This window comes from Porites lutea, chromosome 11 (assembly GCF_958299795.1).
Source record: "Porites lutea chromosome 11, jaPorLute2.1, whole genome shotgun sequence".
NCBI lineage: Eukaryota > Metazoa > Cnidaria > Anthozoa > Scleractinia > Poritidae > Porites > Porites lutea.
Genome location: NC_133211.1, coordinates 28,423,549 through 28,444,369, shown reverse-complemented (window position 1 = coordinate 28,444,369; position 20,821 = coordinate 28,423,549). Strand labels below are relative to the sequence as shown.

Genomic DNA, 20,821 nt, shown 5'->3' with positions numbered 1-20,821 from the left:
AATTTCCGTAAACGGCTGTCCTGAAAAAAATATGCATTGTGAACTAAAGCTTCACTCCTAACGATTCTACTGAAAAAATCTGAGGGCATTACATGCAGCTGCATGGGCCAGAACCACTTTTTAAAATTTACTGAACATTTGTCGGGAACTAAAAAATTTCCCGGGAAAAATTGCAGACAAATACATGGAAAATCTAGAGCAAGCGTGAGGAGAAATTTAAGCACAGTTACGGCCCCCAAAATTTGTTAGTAAAATCCTTTGCTGTGTAGCTCCAGGGTAGCTTTAGCTCACAATTCATATTTTTTTCAGAACAGCCGTTTTACTAGCCTCCCACGCAGGCGTCTTTGAGGGAGCTCGTTTTTCTTCCCTGCCCTTAAAAACGCCTGCGTGGGAGGCTACCGTTTTGCGGAAATTATTCGACATTAGATTCTCATTTCTCACCCGGGCCCGGGGGTGTTGGGGGGGAGGGGTACTTTAGGAACTTTTGGGTGGACATGTGACGTTGGGGCCCTGGAACCCCTAACCTATACCAGAGCTCAGAGCTGGTCCAAGTGAATTTTGCTACCCTCAGACACTAGACTAATCTTCCAGAAACTACTGAGGTCACTAGCACCGTCCGGCCAAAACAAAACTGATTTGATTTTTTTGCATTTAGGAGTGATAATTCCCTAGTCTAGACTAAAATCCTCAACCACTGGATCAGTTTCCTGGAAAATGATACCCTATTCTAGACTTTTATATACCCTATCCCAGAGTATTAAAACTGCTCGAGAACCATACCCTTCACAGCGGCACATACCTGTATAGCCCATATATGATTACGTCTGGGTTCTTCTGTTTTAGGTGCCCGTAGATGGAATTGTTCCCTGCTAGCAGAGGTCTCTTACGACGAGGCGAGAAGGGAGCGCCGAAGCCTCTTCTCCCCATTCTTTGCACGTCTTCGCAGCACCTCTGCTTTCACCTCTGCTGCCGAAACTCCCGTGGGGGGACGGGTACTCAGAAAAATCTCAGTTGTGCCAGGAGTTCGCGACGTAGCCAATGTAGCTGCCTAACTGGCGGGATTAGCAGACGAGTTGCTGTAGTTTTTTTTGGCGGCGGAGCCGCTTGAAGATTGAGAGCAAGTCAAGAAAGTAATCACTAAGTAACTTTCCGTCTCCAATGTAGCTTTTAACACCTTTTTAATGTTAGATATAAGCCCCTGCCCCGGATTTTTGTTGTTAACCCCTAAAAGAAAACCGATTGAGCACTTTATTTAGCCTGGACTGACTAATCGAGAGCATAAGAACCTTTAAAAACCTACCATATTTACGAGTGGCGGATTAAAACAAAGTAAACGGTAATCTGGTACATCCGCAACGGAGGGCGCAATTTGTATAACAAGAAAGAAAAACCGCAAGAATTATTAAACTAAGGTATCAATTCACTTGAACATCAATTTACTTTTTTCTTTTCTGTTGTCGTGTTGTTTTTCTTTAGACAACTAAGACCTTATGGTTGGTCGATCGCGTATTTGCGGTGAAAGAATGTTTAGTTTTGGTCTTGATAAGTCACTGTAAAACCTCCTTGTCCAAACAGAAAGAGACATGCAATCTGGTTTGACACTCAAAACAATAGAACTAATGTAAAAAAGAGAAAATTATTACAATAGATCTATTTGGCGACTAAACAATAAGAGAGAAAAGGTGTTTTGGTGTGAAAACTGATTGCACTTTATCGCTAATGCTGTGGACGCAGAAGGTAAAACCTTTCAGCTCTGGTGTAACTCTGATGTTTTGGAGAAAGTAAGAGCAGACCGTCGTTTTTTCATCCCGCATTATGTGTCATAAAATAGTTAGTAAGCGAGGACTACCGCTCTAATAATATTTACATGAAAATCGTTTTCGAATAGTTTGGTTTCCCTGACAGGTAAAGTTGACACTGAATATAGCAGACAGACAATATTTTTCGCTCTAAATCACTGAAACTGAACTGAAGGCTGATCCCTGAAGTCGGAAAACTGATACAAAAGGAATGAAGGTTAGAAATGGTTCAAACTATTTCAACAACACCGGCGACGAGAACCAGAAGGATTCTGAAGCCAACATCAATGACGATGAGATCTTTTTGTCTTCCATGGACAAAGTTGTAGCCTTCTCCATTGTTTATGGTGTGTTGTTCATTGTGTCAGTTGGAGGTAAGAAAACTGAGAAAGTTATTTTCAAAGGTCTTCGATAGGTAATAGACATAATGAAAAAAAATTTTTTTTTCGTAGTCCTCTTTATTTAGAGACTTAGGAATGCGTAGAATGAATGATCCAATCAAAATCCTTCCAATTTTCGGTAATGACAAAATCGTAATACCGACGACAGTAGAAACTGAAAGAAGGCTCCATCATTTTATTTTATACTTTTCTGTTAAGAGCATGACTGTAATTATTTCACGTAATTTAAATCATGGTAACTTGAGTACCAGTTCATTTCCCAATACTCAAAGATGACACAATCTTTTCGTAACATGATTTGTGCAGAAGTTTATATTTACGTTGACTCATTGAAAAGAACAATACACTATTTAAACTAAAGTTGCAGGTATATTAACATTTCGTGGGTAGATAATTAAGAACCCCCCAAAAAATCACGATGTTTGTATTTCTCTAACAAGGAAGATAAAGAAAATAGCATACACTAAACGAGGTTTTTTTTCATTCTCGAGAAAAGCATCGCAAAACAAGTCACACAAGTTTTTAGACATAACTAAGGACATAAATGTAATACCTGACGCAGGTAAAAAACAAACTGAATTGCTAAGTTTTCAATCGCGTATAAAATAATAATTAAAATAATACTAAAAATTTTAATTTTCATCTAAAATGACTGAAGATGTAAGGCAGATCATTCAGCTATAGCACACTGACATGATTGTTATTGATCCTTTTAGGTAATGCACTTGTTTGCATTGTCATCAGTAAGAAAAGGGACATGCGCACTGTTACCAATCTTTTCCTTCTCAACATGGCTGCATCAGATATGTTTTCCACCTTGTTTGCGGTACCATCATTATTGGCCACAGAAATCTCCCCTAACCGCTGGCCTCTTGGTGATTTCATGTGTCCCGCCACAAACGTGATTTCTACGATCTCTGTATCTGTATCTATTTATAGCATGGTCGCGTTAGCCCTAGAAAGGTTTGTACATCATTTTGGGGTTACTTTTCAACATTTTCAGGTCTGGGGAGCAGTGACGAGACACGTGCCGAGCACCATAAAGCTAGGAGCTAGAGGACTGATCAGCAAGTCCTCACTCATAAGTTTCGCCTCTCACTTTCCTATCACAACTGGCAAAATTGCGAATTCATTCGAAAAAGGCTTTCTTTGGTTTTCATTCCTTTACTTGTCCTGTTTAACTTCACCCTTCTCCCCTTCGCCATAATTAGTCTGTTATTTAATAATGCCTCTCATTCATCAGGTTCATTTCCTTGGCTTAAAGACAGTCTGAAAAAAAGGGGAAAATTTTTCAGACACCAACTCTGCCAAGGACTCTTGCAACCTGATAGAAAGGACGCTCAGCGAGATTTAAAATAAAAACTGAACAGGCCCTTAGGGCTTCAAATGTTCGTGGTCACAGTAACTGAGATCCCAGGTCGGGCAGTTTTCCATCACAAGATGAATATTGACGAAATGACTTAGCTTGAGGTGAAGCTTCAGTCAACTGGTTTCCTGACATGAACAGTGGGTGGAAAGATTCTATATCTAATAAAACATTTGATATAAAAATAGAGCCGAACACCAGACAAATCCCAACCGCAAGGCGTTGAAAAAATATGTACAAAAATATAAAATGGAGTATTTGCCCGGCCCGTGATTTTGGAGCCAAACACCACGAGCAATAAAAGTAAGCTCAGAGGCAGAAGTAGGTTAGGGGCCATAATATAATTACTGGATCAGCTTTACAGAGATCGAAAGACCCACACTTTGTATTTAGGCAACTCTATCTTAGCATCCCAATCAATCGAACGACTCCATTTCATCCAAAGAGGATTAAATGCCCCGTCTTTCATAATAAACCATTTAATCAACAACTTGAACAACTACTTTATTGACTTAATCATCGACATGAAGATTTCAGTACCAAAACAGTCAATATAAAAACAAATAAGAAGGTTAAATTAGAGTTCATATTTATAACAATTTAGAATATTTTCAATATAAGAGGCACTAAGATTTATGATGTTTTTCTCTCACATAGACATGATATATAAAAATAGTACCTTCTAAAACATATTCGTAAAATTACTGCTTATCGAGTATAGGCTCTCCAAGAAGGTACCCCTTATATGAAAAAGTGGTAAGTGAGTACATTTCAACAAATAGTAGAATTCATCACCAATTTCGGATCTATTACAAAGGGGGCAAAGCCTCTGAACTCTGGGTATCTTCTTGTAGCGCCCAGATTCAATAGGTAGCAAGTGGTAAGAAATCCGCATTTTGGTTACTGCCACTCTTGTCTTAACGTTCTTTATCAAATCAAGATAAGTTTCATATCTGGCCTCTGACGGTTTAATCAGCGACGGAATCCCATAATATTTTAATTGTTTTGTCCGCAGATATCAAGCCATAGTTAATCCCTTTACCGTCCGCGCCTCCCGACATTCCTACAAAAGAGTAACGATCGTAATTCTGGCCATTTGGTTGGGGTCCTGTGGTATTGCAGCTCCACAGGCGTGGGTCGTATCTACCACAGGCAGAGCACCTAACAAACGCTGCGCTGAAGATTGGAAAGATCACGGAGATGTTACGGGAAATCGAGTTTATACAGTCACTGCTTTTGTCGTATTATTCGTCATACCAATATTGGTGATCAGCATAAGTTATGCTATTATCATGTACAATCTGTGGCAGCCAGAACGCGTACTGACAAACCATCAAAGCCAATCAGTTACAGGCGAAAAAGAACAAGCCTCACCATATAAACTGACCATTCATGGAACGAAGAAAAAGCGCAAGACAATCTACATGCTTCTAACGGTGATTATTGTGTTTTTAGTCTGTATGCTGCCATTTCAAATTATAATTCTTGTTATTCGGTTCATCGATATTTCCCATCCAGAGGCACTTGCTACAGCAATCAAAATTTCATCCGTGTTGGCTGTTTGTTCCATGGCTTGTAACCCTTTTATCTACAGCTTTTTTAGCGAGAAATTCCGTAGAGCATTTTTGGATGTGTTCAAATGCCAGTGTGAGGATGACAGCCAACTTGGAAACACCCAGTCTTCCATTATCCTGCTAAGTTCTACTGTTTTGCGAAAGTAGGTTCTATGATGATGAGAGGAAGGACAAGTCTTCATACTCACTACTCAAAACTGGGTATCCGACCTGATATCTGATCTTTCGTTTGAACCTAAAGGAAGCCCGAAAGAATTAAACTGTCTTGTGTAACGCACTGATGAAGATAATGTTTTCTCTTGTTATGACAGATCACTGGAGCGAATAAGTCAACGCCTTCGGTAAAATGTTTGCAGTATATTTACTCCCCCCACCTCCCCCCGCCGCAAAATTAAAGCTATTCGTTTTTTTATTTTCTTCAAGTTAAGGTAGGTTACAATATCATCCTCTAGACTGAGTTTGGTTTCGTTGTTTTCGGTTGGCTTCTGTGGTCTACTAGCTGTTCCAGGCCTTCAGATTGTGGGCCGGGATGGCGCAAAGAGATGGGCTGCCCCAGGAGGGAGCCTCTCTACTCCTTTTTTCCCGCTCTCTCACCTGACGCCGCGCTCCACTGTGTGAACGCGTGGAAGAGGCCTGGAAAAGGTTTATAGTCTTAAGGGCCTGAGCCTGTGTTAACTTGAATAAAGTGCGACCAGTTCTTTTCATTCACTCAGATCTCAGAGAGCAAGAGCTGATTGCTAACTTATACAAATTCGCGTTGCCAGGGACGTGAACAGAAATTAAAACATGATTTACAACTAACAGAAAATCAAATCAAATCCAACACCTTTTGAATGAAAAAATGTTAGGAAAAACAGAAGCAATATAATATTGAGTATAACTTTGTTTATTCGTTCTCAAAAATGACATTAAAAACTATTTTCTTCTTAGTAAACTAATCCTTCTAATTTGCTGGTTAACAAGGAAACAATCCAGTTTAACGTTGTCTATTCTCTGTCTAATACATAAAAGAAAATGACTTTCTCCTTGAAAAGTGGACCAAACACTTATCAAGTCTAAGGGTTAAACCTCTCATAGTCTATTCTTTCTCTGAAAATCAACCAAAGAACAAAGCAACTTTTTTATAACACACTGACTTCACTGACACAATTGTTTCTTCCTAGCTAATGAAACTGGCAAGAACTGCCGTTGAAAAATATTTGACGGCATACCTAGGACTAACGAAAAAAAGTCAGTAGAAAACAGCAAGAAGGAAACTTGAAAGTTCAACTAAGGGATGGACTAATTATGTTTGAGCGGAAAAAGCGCATCAATATTTCAAGCACTTTCAATCTTTCGAGCTAATTTCGTGTACATTGACTTTCTTCAGGCTTCTGCTTTGCATGATATTTTTTCGTGACATTTCAACATTAGCCTAATCCTTTATCCTCTCTTGCCTAATCATAAAGGAAACAGCAGACGTCAGCACGCAGGCTGTTGCACTATGTACGATTTTTTTTCGCTTTTAAAACCCGTGGATATAATTGTCCTTACACATCTGATTATCAAAAGTGCTGTGAAACTTGGAGTACCGTGAACAAAGGAAAATGTAGGAAATGCTATTGTATTGCAAGAAAAAGGCCAATCAGGTGTAAGAAAACTAAACATTGGAATTAATTAGCGGGTGATCTAGAAGTCTGTTCGTGAGTCCTTTACCTTTCTTGTGACTGGCCTCAATACTGTCAATCAAGATCCCTAAAATATTTCAGTCGGTATTCATTGTTTTCTGAGTTTAAGGGTAAATAGTCCATCCCTTGGCGGGAAAAAATCAATGCCCGAGAGCGGAGGGCGTGGTTCAACTACGGTGACTCTAACAAGTCGCTTTTTTCCAAAGGAAAAACCCTTGTGGTTGTACTACCAAACAATTTAAAAGATAGCAGAAGCAGAAACAAAGGACGTTCGCTGCTTACTGCAGAGCTTTCATTTAAACAAAGCTCCTGTGAAAAACAGTGCTATGAAGGAGATCATGGCAGACAGTAATTCTAACATGTTATTCTTTCCTCCTGCAGTAGGCCGGGGCATAGATGGCCGGGGTGTAGTTGGACAAGCTGTTAAGGCCTTCAGGTCTTCCAGATAGTCGGTACCAAGCCATTTTTCGTAGGTGTTCTTGTCCTCAACGTCAACGAGCTGCTTCGTTGAGTCTTTAAACAAGAGATCTTTACCCTTATACTTGGACGAATTAAACAGCTGGAACTGTGTCGGATTGTTTTGAGTGATTCCGGCAACGTTAGAAGCATATAGCAATAGTCGTTTGTAGTTGGCATTGTTAGCGTTTCCTTTTTTCACCATCACGGCATGAGATGGAACTTTTGCGAGGTAACAGTTTTCATACGTATCTGGAAAAGAAAATCACCACTTTTTGATATATTACGTCGACAACAGCGGCCTGGGTCTCTTGTTCTACAAGAAAGTATTGAAGGAGACTTGTTAAACTGCGTAGCACGCCGTGCTACATAAAACTGCAATACCTACCATTGGTAGTTCCATCTTTACACAGATATACATATGAGCTAGCCTCAGCTGATGGCACTGTGGTGTGTTTAACAAACGCTACGTCTCCCACTCCGTCCTTCAAACACTTGAAAGCGCCAGAGTAGCCAGAATAGTTTCCATTTGTGCTGCATTCGTCTGTGCACAAAGCGCACAAGTTGTCAGGATTAGTATTATTCGGATTGTAAGTCGAAGCTTTGACATCTGTAACCAAGATAAAAGAAAAATGTTACAGACTAAAAAATGGAAAAGTGCTATCCCTACCTAACCAATTTTCAAAGCATTTCACTTCCTGACTTTTGATTGATGGAACTCAGGTCTCAGTAATATAGAGGTATTAGGTGGATTCTTACCATCCAGCCTGAACGGTATCCTGAATAGGACTGTTGTTGACAGTGACTGACAACCAGAGCGGCAGTCATTAGGTCACGATGTTATTGGTTGTCTATCATGACAAATATGATGGTCTAGATGTTATTGGCTATAAAAAAAGGGTAAAGGCACACACGACACAAAGGCCCAAATGGCAGTAGCCTGTACACAGACATTGTTTTATTTTTCTTTTCGTCATTTTCGAAAACATCGGCGAGCAAGCCTACCCCTACCTCTACTCCCTTGCGCTGGCGGTCAATAAATCCCCCGCGGTTATTATTTTTTATCACGCGCGCTTGACGGACTTTGAAAAGAAAATCGAGGGCCTGTGAACAGGCTAAAACGGCCTAGCTTATCCTAGTTTCCTTAGTATGAAGCAGCGCCCTACCCCCCGGACGAGATTCTAGTCCATCGCAGGGTTACCCCCCAGCAGTATGTCGCCGGTACCCAGTTGTACACCTGGGTGAAGAGAGACAAAGTGGAGTAAAGTTCCTTGTCTAAGAAAACAACGTGACGGACGAGGCTTGAACTCCCGACCTCCAGATCCGGAGTTCGAGGTTTTAACCGCTCGGCCACACGTCTCCACCTTATGGGCTATAGAAACTCTAAAAGTAACTGGCCCGTTTTCGATCCGACTTTTGTCACAGTTGAAACAGTCCTGTTATTGTAAGTCTGAATTGTGGGTTCTCACAGTCGTTATTGCCAGAATATAAGGCAAGGCCGGTAACTGCTTGTTTGGTTCAGCGACCTTTGCTTTAAGAGAGAGCTAAGTAAACTAGCTTTCTAAAGTGCTTCGTTGGGTTTATAGTAGCTTGTTGAACAAGTAATGTATTCAGTAGAGTCCCAGTTGCTATGATGGTTTGTCTGTAATTAGTGTTTAGCAATGTGATTGTCGGCATCATCATTTCTTGTCGCTAGTTTGTGTGAAGACCGTCCAGTGTTAAGCCGTTTCTACCGGTATCACCGACGTAAGTGACTTGGCAATCGTAACATTTGAAGTAACTTTAGAATACCCAGCCAATCCGAAGATAGGTCCTGAATTAAGGAGCTGGATACGCGGCTACTCAATAGCTAGCCTCCCACGCAGACGTTTTTACGGCTTCATCACGTTACGTGTTCCTTCCCTCGGCACGCGTGCGTGGAAGGCAGTTGCTTTCTCTTTGCTGAGTAAATGCTGTCTTACGTATGAAAATACAAAATACTTTTTCCAAGTGAATCCACGAGTACGCATTAGGAAATTGAAGTCTGCTTGCACTCTTGCTTCCTAGAGTGGGCCCTGTCCCGAGACACAGCTTTAATAGACAGTGCGTACCAGTCTATGAGATACCCTTTAAAAAAATTCAGACTCGGAGAGAATACGTAGAGGAAATGTTCTTACTTGGTACGCAGCTTTCACTGAAAAACTTCCCAGCTGCTGTATAAGCATTGCAACTTTTGTCTGTCTGCATGATATTCTTTGAGAGAAGAAGACCAACAGGTACGTTCCAACCGGATGTTTTTCCTGCTCCAGTGTGGCAAGACTTTTTTCCTTTTAGAGTTTTAAACGTAAGGCTCGAGTTCTTCCTTGCAACCGCCACTGCAAAATAACTTGTGGTGGGGGTCCCAATTTCATAATCTTCACCAACAATGGGAACCATTTCATACATCTTTCCTTAAAAGATAAAGTCGCGTGAGAGGAGGAAAAATTTCCCAAGTAGCGGCAAGCAATTAGAGTGCAGTAAACGAAGAACATGAGAGCAAACGTGTTCATTTCTCAGCTAGGGGCACCCGACGACGGTTTCCTCCTAAGTACTTATACTGAGATTACTAGAAATGTATTGTAAGTGACGCTAAAAATTACTTATCTGTTCTGTCATCCTAAGGCAACGCAACTTGAGTCTTTACGAAACAAGAAGAGCTTCAGAATTATTTTCCTTATTTTAAAGTCACGAAAGTGAGAATTTTTCTATTCCTCTCTGCCTTGCATTTCCGGTTTCGCAACATTTTAGGTTTCCCAAAAATGGTTTAACCTGGGGAGTGAAATGGAAAAAATTAAACTTCAGAAAATCGTAGACTTCGCACACATACTCATCATTTTGCCATCTCCTAGGGAATTCTTTATATACGATAAGCTTCGAAAATTGTACATGAATGGAACGGTCATCATGAAAGTTTTAGCCTTCCTCAACCTACAGAAAATTCTAGGCAACGTTTGCTTCTCCGAACAGATATTTCACAGAAAACAGTCATTGGGTGTCCCTGATTTCTTCTATATTCTCAATATTTGCCTTCCGAATACATTCCCTGATTCGCCATCAAAACATGAAAATTTATATTATTACCGTTCTGCAGACCTTTAAGTAAGGATAATATCCGGGATATGGCACATGTACGAAAGAATCATTTAGATACTGATACAGTATATGTAGCGCGCTATGTTGAGCACTTGCCTTAAAAACCAAAAAAAGAGCTTTATCCACTTGACCGTTTGTTGTTATGTTACTTATGTTCATATTCCGCGTTCGTCAGTGTACGACCGTTCAAATTGGAAAATCCGCAGCGCCGCTTTGAAGATGTGTTTATAAACAACAAAAGGAAAATATGTCGAATTGGAACAAAGCTTTGACGAAAATCACTAATTTATATGATAAAAGGATAAAACGTTTGAAAAATTTGTCGAAAACCTCACCAAAGATGTTTGAAATTGCAAATTTTGCAATTTTCGGTTAACTTGTAAATTCCGTAACGCCAATTCTTTCGAGTTTTGTTGTTACTTATATAGCAAAGAGATAAAAATGGTGTAAAATTTAACGAAGGCAGTCCTTGTTACTAGGCTCTCAAATAACTAAATATTTCGGTTAAGTTTTCTAACAAAGTTTGATTACCTGCGGTAAAGATTTCTCCGCCATCAAGAGTTATCAGATCAGCTTTGCCACTCTTAATTTTCTCCATACAGTCCACAGCCTTACTCTCCTGAACACAGGAAAAATCGACAGATACTTTCTTTATTGAAGCCAATGTCTCTATAGCGTCTTTAAAATCATCACATTTGGATGTCTCCTCAGCTGAAATTGTGCACCATCGCATTTCAAAACCTTCTCCAAGGCCCGCTGTAAAGATGAAAATATCAACAAGTAAACGTAGGCGAATTCGCAAATTAAAAGAAAAAAAACATACTGGAAAGACCTCTTGCTGAACACCTTTCCCCATATAGGAATAACAATTATCTGTAATATTTTCTACTGGGTTACATTTAATTTGCCAACTGATTTAATGCAACTGATTTGATCTTGGATTTGAACTAGGAATTTGTTCACTTCTTCCAATGAGAGGGCGGTTTTTGACTCTTGTTTCTAAGGTATAAGTTTGCAGAATATGTATGTATTAGTCAGCATAGGTTAAAAAAAGCGGAAAGAGCACTTAGCTTATCCAGCTAATTTACAGGCACTCCACTCAAATATTAGAAACAAATAATTCAAATACAACATAACAGGATTAAAAACCCCAACTGGCAGAAGGCAACCAGAGCAATAAAAGGGGGTGGTAGGCCTACACGACTTTTACCTCATGCCAAAATGCTGCTTATTCCAATGAAGTTGTTTTTATCTGCTGGGTAGATTATGCTCTGGAAGGTTCTGCATTTTACTGAGCAAATGTGGTTTTAGCCGCATGTTTCACACTGAGAGGTCATGACATATATATCGATTGACTGTAGTTATTGTTTTCTGATCGGCAGGATTTGCCCTCTGATGCAAGCGCATTTTCTTTGACCTCTTTTGAAGCGTAAAGCTTTGTTTATTATCTTTTGTCAGAAAGACCTGTCAACTTTGATGATTTAACTGATTTAGGGCCTGTTTACGTGGAGTGGGGGACCCCGGTCTAGTGGGGTAAGTTTCTTTTGTTTTCACGCTCTGGGGAACACAAAACAAAAGAAACTTACCCCACTAGACCGGGGTCCCCCACTCCATGTAAACAGGGTCTAAATTACGGGACAGAAATTTTACTGCTTGCGGCTCCTCGTGATTTACAAGCGTGGCCGAGAATTTGAACTCGGGACGACCGAGCACAAATCCAGCAAGTGGCCAGAGCGGGACTCGAACCCGGGACCGCCGGATTGCGAGTCCGACGCGATGACCACTCGGCCACGCTGCCTCCTGTCAAGGGCATAATCTATTAAGTCAGTTTCCTGCTCTTTAATCCTGTCGTTATCATTACTACAGTACTATTATCTTAAAGATAATGATGTGAACTGCGAAAATATAAATTTACATAAAAATATGATCACCGCGGTCAGCGGTGCTTGGTCCACAGTTTCTCTTCAAGTCGTTCTCCAGTTCCATCAGGAGTTCCTCAGGGCAGTATCCTTGGTCCTCTGTTGTTTTTAGTATATGTGATCTATCTCCCGCTGGTGATAGAGAATCGTATCGTGCTCTTCGCTGATGACTCAAAATGTTCCAGTGTCATTGAAAGTCTACAAGATTGTGAGTCACTCCAAAAGGACCTAGACGGTCTGCATGGCTGGAGCGATGATAGGCACCTAAAGTTTAACATCTCTAAATGTGAGGTACTAACCGTCACACGTAAGCGCCACCAGGTTTCGCTTCGATTACAAGTTGAATAACAACTCACTTAAACACGTCACTCAAGTAAAAGGGCTTGGAGTGACTATCTCGCCGGACCTCACATGAGACACTCATATTAACGCTGCTTAGCTAGGGCCAATAGGATGCTCGCATTTTTGCGCTGCAATAGTGTTATGTCATTCACTACAGACCATAGGAAATTACTATATCTCACGTTTGTAAGATTATATATTGGCTATGCTAGCGAGGTGTGGGCTCCCAGTACGATACGTACTATAACCAAAATAGAGAGTCTTCAACGCAGGGCAACAAAATTCATCTTAAACACGCACTGGCAAGAGGATATTTCTTATCATGAGCGCCTTTCTCGCCTCAATCTGCTACCGTTAACAAACTGGAATGAAGTGAAAGACTTAATTTTTTATTTCAAGTGTCACGCTGGCCATTACATCTTACCCACAGATGATTAAAGCTCTTTCAATTTAGTTACTTTAACCGTATTGCTAAACTCTGCAATGACAGAGAACCTGACCTGAATCCACTCGTACTCTTACTTCTCTTAATCAGTTTAAATCTCACGTACTCCAACGCTATTCTGCTGCTTATCGTATAAACTATGACGTCACTAACTTTAACACTTGGAAGTCGATCTGCTGCAAATGCAGTGGCTCACGTAATCTTCTATTAGCTGGCAACTGCTGCTACTGAGACTTTTTATCGGCTGCGAGAGTGATTCGTTCTTATCGTTTTTGGAAAAGGGATTTTATACTTCTCATAATGTTTTAATGTTTAGCTAATGTTTACATAATTAGTATTTGTGTATTCTTCTTAAGGGCACACTTATTTTGGAGCCTCGTTCTGTTGTGTGTCCCGCACCTTCGTCTCTCATTCTTGTGACTTGTTCAAATGTATTTTTTCCCTGTTCTTATTTTAGCATTGTAATCATGGTGAAAGCAATTAAATAAATAAATAAATAAATAATGATAAATAAATAGATCGTCGCAGTTGTAATAGCAATTTAAGCAACTGCAAATTAAACCGAAAAAGGAAAAGCTCAGGTTAACAGGATTCGAAAATATTCCCTCTGTGTTAGCGCTGCAGCGCTCCATCTACTGAGCTTCGTGAAGAACCATACAGTGGGAACAGGCCTCTTTGTTGAGCTCAGCTAAACCCGGCGGATTCGAAACCATGGCCTCTGCGTTAGAGCTGCAGTACTCTTTTGCACGATTCAAAATCCAAGGGAGAGCTCTGTCTGTTGGATCCTCACATGGTTCGATGTTAGGCCCACTTTTTCACCTCATGTTTACTTCACCCTTAGCTAATGACATCAGAGTTAAGTGGTTAATCTTAACTACACGTATCATCTATATACTGATAATAATCACTGAACCCTTGAATGGCTGCTGAGGTCAATGAAGCAAAGGAACGTATTAAGAACTGGGTGGCTGCTTTTTGCCTTCGTGTTGTTTTGATGAGCAAATGCATGAAAAAGGAAAAATTTTCCAGGGAACCCTATGAGGTGGTAGTTAAATTGCAATCCCTCATTGTTTGGATGTCCTCAGTACCAAATAAGTGAAAGAAAAAATCAAAACAAAACAAAACAACTGCTAGAATTGTTACTCAAACAGGAAATTTCAACACACCACGCAGTGGGTAGAGGGCAAAAAATTATAGAAATGGTGACCTGTGAGAGACTATGCTAAGCGAACCGGCCACTTTTGAATCAAATCCAACCGAACTGAACAGATAAATGGATTTATGAACAATTTACTTTATTCCATGTTTTGGAACAGTTTCCTACCCCGACATAAAGAGACCTTTGGAACGCGAACTCAAACGTGATATTTCTAACCGTGGAGCCGCTTTTTGTCACTTTCAAACTGAACGTTTGGATTTGTTAAATTTTTACGTTTTAGTTTTGTAGGGGGTGTGTTCGAGCAACTGGCTCGCTACACGAGAAGGTACTGATCCAGCGGGGGGGGGGGGGGGGGGGGGTACTCCCATACATTACCTATACGGGTATGTGCCGCCCAACGGGGTCGTGATTTTAAAGCTCCTGGTTTAGAAAGGGGTATCCATTTCAGAGGCGTTTTCTAGAACGGGGTATAATATTTCGAACGCTTGAAAGCTCCAATTTTGTAAGCAACCATATGAAATTATTCAAGGACAGATTGCTTTTAAAAATACGGCTCAATGCGTTACTGAAGCAAACTGTTATACTCTTGTTGCACCCTAGAACGGAGTATAAAAAATTGGCCCATTTCTAGAACGGGGTATCAGTTTTAGGGCGGATTCTAGAACGGGGTATAAAAAATTGGCCCATTTTTCGAACGGGGTATCAATTTTAGGGGAATTTTTTTTTAGAACGGGGTGCCAATTTGGAGTCCCGGGCGGCACATACCCACCCAAAAAATACCCAAGTGCCCCCCCCGGGGAGGGGGTACTGATAGTCTACTTCATATCTCTGCCTCTATTTTTTCTTTGACTACTACTCCTACTACTCTGAACTCTCACCTTTTTATCACTCTAACTCTCTCTAGTAACAAGTCAACTAGTAGTCGTTTTTATAGCCAAAGTTAGCTGACTGTGGGAATAAAAACTATGCAAACGGGTTGTGGTTTTAAATGTTTTAGCATAACTGAATGTACACGGCTGCGTTCGGCAAGAAGCCCGTGACTAGGCAATGAGAAAACTAAAACGCTGATTAACAAACCCAAACAAGAACTTCAACAGCACTAAGACGACCACCTGTGATACGGGCGAGCCAAGAATATTCCAAAAATGGAATTAAATGAATTCGCGAGCTGAGCATAAATTCAATTAGGAGTAGAATGATACGATACAAAATCCAGACTGACCTTGACCCACTTAATATAACCTTCAAAATACTCCACAACTGCATTATTGTTTTACTGTTCTGTCACTGATATTGTATTAGGCTATAAAACAAACAATTTTTTCAGTGCACATTGCGTCAAAACTTCAAGGAGTAAAAGGTAGACAGTAGACTGAAAACAAAAATGAACTGAAATATTTCACGCAGCCCGTAGTAAAAGCTTCAGCTAATCGAGGCGGGGGTGAAATGGAAAAAACAGAAAAATAAGAAAATCTAGAGGTAATCATAATTTTATGTAGACTGAACTAAACTTCTAGTTAAGCCGGGCTAAGATTACGTCAGTGATGCAGGCTAAGTGATACCACATATGTATGGCGGCGAAATGATTTACTTAGAAAAGCTGAATTTGTCAAACGAGTCCCACTTATTTTCTTAAGTGGTTGTCTTTGAATTAGCATATCGACTACAACATACTCGTCCCTACCCAAAAGAGCATCGAGGAGAAATCTGCCTATTTTTCTTTTAAAAAACGGATTTAGTGGTATGTTTTCGGTCAGATGGAATTTGTTTCCATACTTTTGCTCCAGTTCTTGAAAATAAGAGTTTGAAAATTTCCAACTTAGCTTCTTTAGCTTTCTTACTGCGGGACACCAATAGATTACGGACACCATGGCATGTACTTCCCCCAGTGTCCTTTTTAACCCCGTTCCACAGTAATTATCTTTGGTAGCATTCCTAGTATTGTATCTGTGAAATTCATTTGACATAGTGAGCAAGTCCTTCCAGGTAAAATCTTTGCTTTTATGAAAAAAGGAATATAACATACCCTTAACTGGGAGCAAAATAAATCAATCGAAGGGCACGTCGGATGAGAAGTTTGTTGACTGGGTACGATATGGTTGGAATCATCAGGAGAGTTTGGCAGGGAACAAAGTGTCATAATCTTGCTAATTAATATTCCAATAGTCTTACCAATTTTTAAGGAAACAAAGTCGATATGATGTTTCCAATTTAAGTAACTATCGATGACGATTATTACTTGAACTAGTAGTAATTTGCCCCAGTATAGTAACTGATATTTATGATAACTGCTGCATTAAAGAATGGCCGATAATTTATGAATAAAAACAGATCTCCTAATGACTATTTGCAAAGAAACAAACGCCTTTCTACTTTAAACGTACTTAATATGTTATGGACGTTTTCCTATTTTTTCAAGTATTTTTTTTTATGATCGAGTAAAATGATGCAGGATGTAACAAAGACCTGTGAGGAAGCTGTTATTAATGAATCCACTTGGAATAAGAAATATTCTAAAAATTTTGAAATATTTATCAGTGGTTTTATTAGAAAGCAGCTTAACTCTTCAGGTCAGGGTTTTGTTTTTCGAAGAAGGAGTAACTCCTTATATGGGAATTTAGAATTTTGTTCTGGCATCAGCTGGTCATCCTTGGGGCATCTGATTAAAAAAAAAAAAGAATTCTTGGCAGAGAATTCTTCTTCTTTTTTTTTTCTTTGACTTTTGAATGACAACTGCTTAATGAGATTTGAATCCTCTCGATGAGGTGCTTAGTCAACAATCTGGGATTTCTTTGTGAAATTTCTGGCAAAAATTTTGCAAGTATTTATGTGTGGCTAAAAAGAATGGAGCCCCGCTGCTAGGCAGGCAACAGTACGGGTCAAATTCCCACAAGCAAAATGGCCTTGCCGCCGAGAGGATGGAAAGGATAGGCTTATAATAGGACGTAGTTTTTTTATTACACGTAAATGGGCTAATCGAGGTCCAAGGTTCGTAGTCAGAATTGATTCAGGAGTAAAACACTTTTTTTCCCTTTGGAACGGAAAAGTAAATACTGTATATTATAGAACACTCGACCGTTGATAAAGTGGATTGTGGAAAACTTCAAGCCACGTTTTCGTGAGCGAAAAGTTTAAAAGCACGTGAAGGTGACATAATTCCCTTCAATTGAAGCGATACGTTTCTCAGAATATTTTGAGCAAATTTTGGAACTCTAAGAGCCTTCTGGAAAGTTTGGCAATGTATTTTGTTCTCCCTTGGTATTAAATTGTTCTAAAAAAAGCTAAGATTGAGGACGACTTGGTTTTTCTGACCAGTGAATGAGCAGAAATGAGGACGATAGCAAATTTACTTGTCACACTCACTGACCTCGCTCACCCACTCACATCTACGTTGCAATAACAAAATTTGACTTTGTCGATTACGGTATTAAATCTTGATGGAATACCAACAACGACCAAGATTTTTATATTCGCCCTGATCTGTTCTCTTTATACAAGATAATTACCTTCTGTCCGATCAATTTGTTCCGTGGGCGATTGTGAAATTTTTTTAGTTTGAAACATAGGGTGTCTATAATATGAAACATAAATCTATCTCTAGCTCATGCCTAGCTGATCGCGAGCGAATGCCCTGAACATATAACTTTAAACACATTTTCTGCATAAGCTTTAATCGAAGGACTTCACTTTCCAATGGAAACTATGACGTTTATGTTCAGCATGTTTGCAATTAAAAGCTGTAACTTTAGGAAAGTATGGAATTTAGGAATCGTCTTACGGCGAGTACATAGCCGTGCTGGTCTTCATGCTGCCGTGTGGACTAAAAGAATAATATCGTTCATTTGCATAAAGAAAAGGAAAGGCAGTGTCTTTAGAGGAGAAGTGAACTGGAAATTTAAGTATCAGAGGAAAAATTTGCAATCGAAATACACTAAGCTAACCTTTCAGTAACAAGAAAGTGGATGCGTTCTCAAGGAACTTCACGCCATGTTCAAGCCTATTAAAACAGTTATTGTTTATAATCAAGCAAGTTCAACTTACCCGTCACCAGGTACAGGAAAGCGATAAAAAAAGTTAATGCTGAAGAAGAATACATGATGGTCGCGTTTAGTTTGAAGCCGGGATGGATAAAGCAAAGTAAGGGTGTGTAGCTCGCTCAATGCAATTTGATCACGGTTCAGCAATAGCTTTTCTCAATTTACATTTTTGGCATTGCGCAGTGTCTGCTCAGTGCATGCTAGTACACCAGTCATTTGAAAACTTCGGTTATTCTTTCATCCGCCCCGACGGGATGACCGCGCACGGGGAGCCGGGCGCGGGGCATTCACTTTTATTCCTGCGAAAGCAGAGGTAAACGAGGAAACTTATTTGACGAGTTGGATTTCGAGTGGCATGTAGTAAACATGGGCACCCGGCTGGATTTTAGTCTCCTATGCAGCCGTTTTTTGTATTATCACGCAAAGTAATTTTCCTGGGGTATCGTGGGGCTGATTCACAGGAGTGGATTGGAGTGGACTGGACAATGGAGTGAATTGGAATTGTAAAAAATGTATGTTGTAAACAAGATTTCGTAAAACGTGGATTTTTAAAACGATTTTTGTTTCATTTTCATTGGTAAAATATACTTGTAAAATAAAATATATATATATTCTTTGCATTATTTACTTTTAAATCGTTGCATAAAAAATTTACCTCGGGAAAAATTTCCGTTTGCACCTCAGGTTAACTTCATTAGGACACATTATCTTCTCCCTACTTGGTGATTGGCCCTCAAGATTGAAGTCTGTTGATGACATGAACGTTTTTGAAGTGATACCACGTAACCGAGTAGCCTGTTGGATTTTTCTGTTAGAGATATATAACAATTATTCACCAAAGTGGAGGTGGCTAGTAGTGAATATTTACCGACGCCTCGGAGCGGCGAGGTAAATATTTACCACTAGCCACCGACACTGAGGTGAATAATTGTTTTTGTATATACTAAAACAGTGAGATAATTGGACACAAAAATGATGATTTTTAACTCATTTATTGTTGCCAACGATTAGAATTTTGGCGCGCAATGATTGAACAGCCGCGGTCGTCGCTTTTTCTTGGCGACAAATAAAACTTTTGAAGGCGTTTGTTTAGCTCTTGCGGGGAAGTTTCTTCAAAAGGAGTCGTGAATTATTTTTGTATTTAAAATCATTCTGTGAAAAAGATTATTAAATTTAGTTTTAAGCTTATTCATGAACGAGTCAACTAAATAAAGTAACACAAGACTTGAGCTTAATTTGCATTTGTAAACAAAAAACTTTTTCACCGGTTTAATCGATAAATTCAAGTCAAACTGGAGAGACAAAGCTTTACCTGTTAAAACTTCCAAACCAAACTTCGTCACCTTCTTCATGTATTTCGGGAATAGCTTGCTTGATTAGTTGTGAAATTTCTTAGTTTGTTACGGCAGCAAACCGGGAAGGCATTTTGCTCGCAACTTACGCGAGTTTGGCGTCGCTCGCTCGGAGGAACTGGAGGTGAATCAGTGAATAGTGCAGGATAGTCACTGATTGAGTAGCCAATCAGAGCGCGTGAAAAACACTATCCACTGTTTTAGCACATAGAGTGCTTTCACTCACGTGGCCAGCATATATGCAAATTTATTGGAACAAAAGAAAGCGTTTGCATAAGAAAAGAGTTCAACTCCCAGAGGACTGGTTTGGGACACCAACATGGCCGCCGTTTCATTATTTTGGGACACCAATATGGCCGCCGTGACGTCATGTGAAAACACTCCATACTAAACATAATTATTATATGAAACACAGTTTGAGGCTTAACCCCAAAAAAGTGTCTTTTCACGTGTAGTGAAAAGGATCTCTCATCCACTCAACGTTTTCTAGAAAAATACTGTGAAACCTCGCAAATGAGACCTCTCAAGGTTCATCAAAAACTAGCCGTAATAGGTTCTTTGCAGCTGGTTAGCCACGTGGTACGTAAACGCCATGCTGGCACAAGACAAACAAACAAACAGCTCACATCATTTTCGCTGCTCTCTTCCCAGTGGGTTTTTCTCGTCTCAGCATTACGTTTTTTAAGCACGTGACTGACCAACTGCAGAGGACCAAAAAAGAAGTGGCCTTATTAACTTGGTCTTCACATAAGAAGTTGACTGAGTGATTTTGTGATTGATCGAAAGAATTTTGTCATAATAAAAAGAAGGTCGTGTGAACGGGTTGATCTAAGACGGGTTTCCACTTTACTGTACTGAATTAGGCGCTAGTTCTGGCAACAACTGAAGAAGCTGTACTGCCAAACAATTGAATGTTTAGTTGAGGCAGAAACAGAGGGCGCTTTTTCAGTTACTGGGACGCTTAAGCCTCACTGCTTCATTGCTTTTGATTCAAACAACGTTCCTGTGTAACAAAGTACAATGAAGGAGACCATGACAACCAATGATAGTAGTTTGTTAATGTTGCCTCCTGCAGATGGGTCGGTAGGTGGACAAGCATCTAAGGCCTCGAGCCGGTACTTCAGATAGTCGTCACCAAGCCATTTCTAGTAGGTGTCTTTTCCCTAAACATCAACAAGTTTCTTTGTTGAATC

The 20,821-nt window shown here is 39.9% G+C and overlaps 2 protein-coding genes across 2 annotated transcripts; one reads left to right on the top strand and one right to left on the bottom strand.

Annotated features, from left to right (window-relative positions):
- Window positions 1-1,997: 1,997 nt before the first annotated feature.
- Window positions 1,998-5,689, top strand: LOC140951606 (neuropeptide FF receptor 2-like). Its single transcript, XM_073400893.1, has 3 exons — window positions 1,998-2,173; window positions 2,917-3,163; window positions 4,582-5,689. Exons 1-3 carry the CDS (start codon window positions 2,011-2,013, stop codon window positions 5,285-5,287), a joined length of 1,116 nt encoding a protein of 371 aa, XP_073256994.1. The 5' UTR covers window positions 1,998-2,010; the 3' UTR covers window positions 5,288-5,689.
- Window positions 5,690-6,008: 319 nt separating this feature from the next.
- On the bottom strand, window positions 6,009-18,442 carry LOC140951605 (serotransferrin-like). The gene is made up of 5 exons (XM_073400892.1): window positions 18,281-18,442; window positions 10,906-11,130; window positions 9,420-9,692; window positions 7,652-7,873; window positions 6,009-7,515 (listed from the first exon to the last, which is right to left on the bottom strand). The coding sequence occupies exons 1-5, from the start codon at window positions 18,333-18,335 to the stop codon at window positions 7,100-7,102; spliced, it is 1,191 nt and encodes a 396-aa protein (XP_073256993.1). The 5' UTR covers window positions 18,336-18,442; the 3' UTR covers window positions 6,009-7,099.
- Window positions 18,443-20,821: the final 2,379 nt, after the last annotated feature.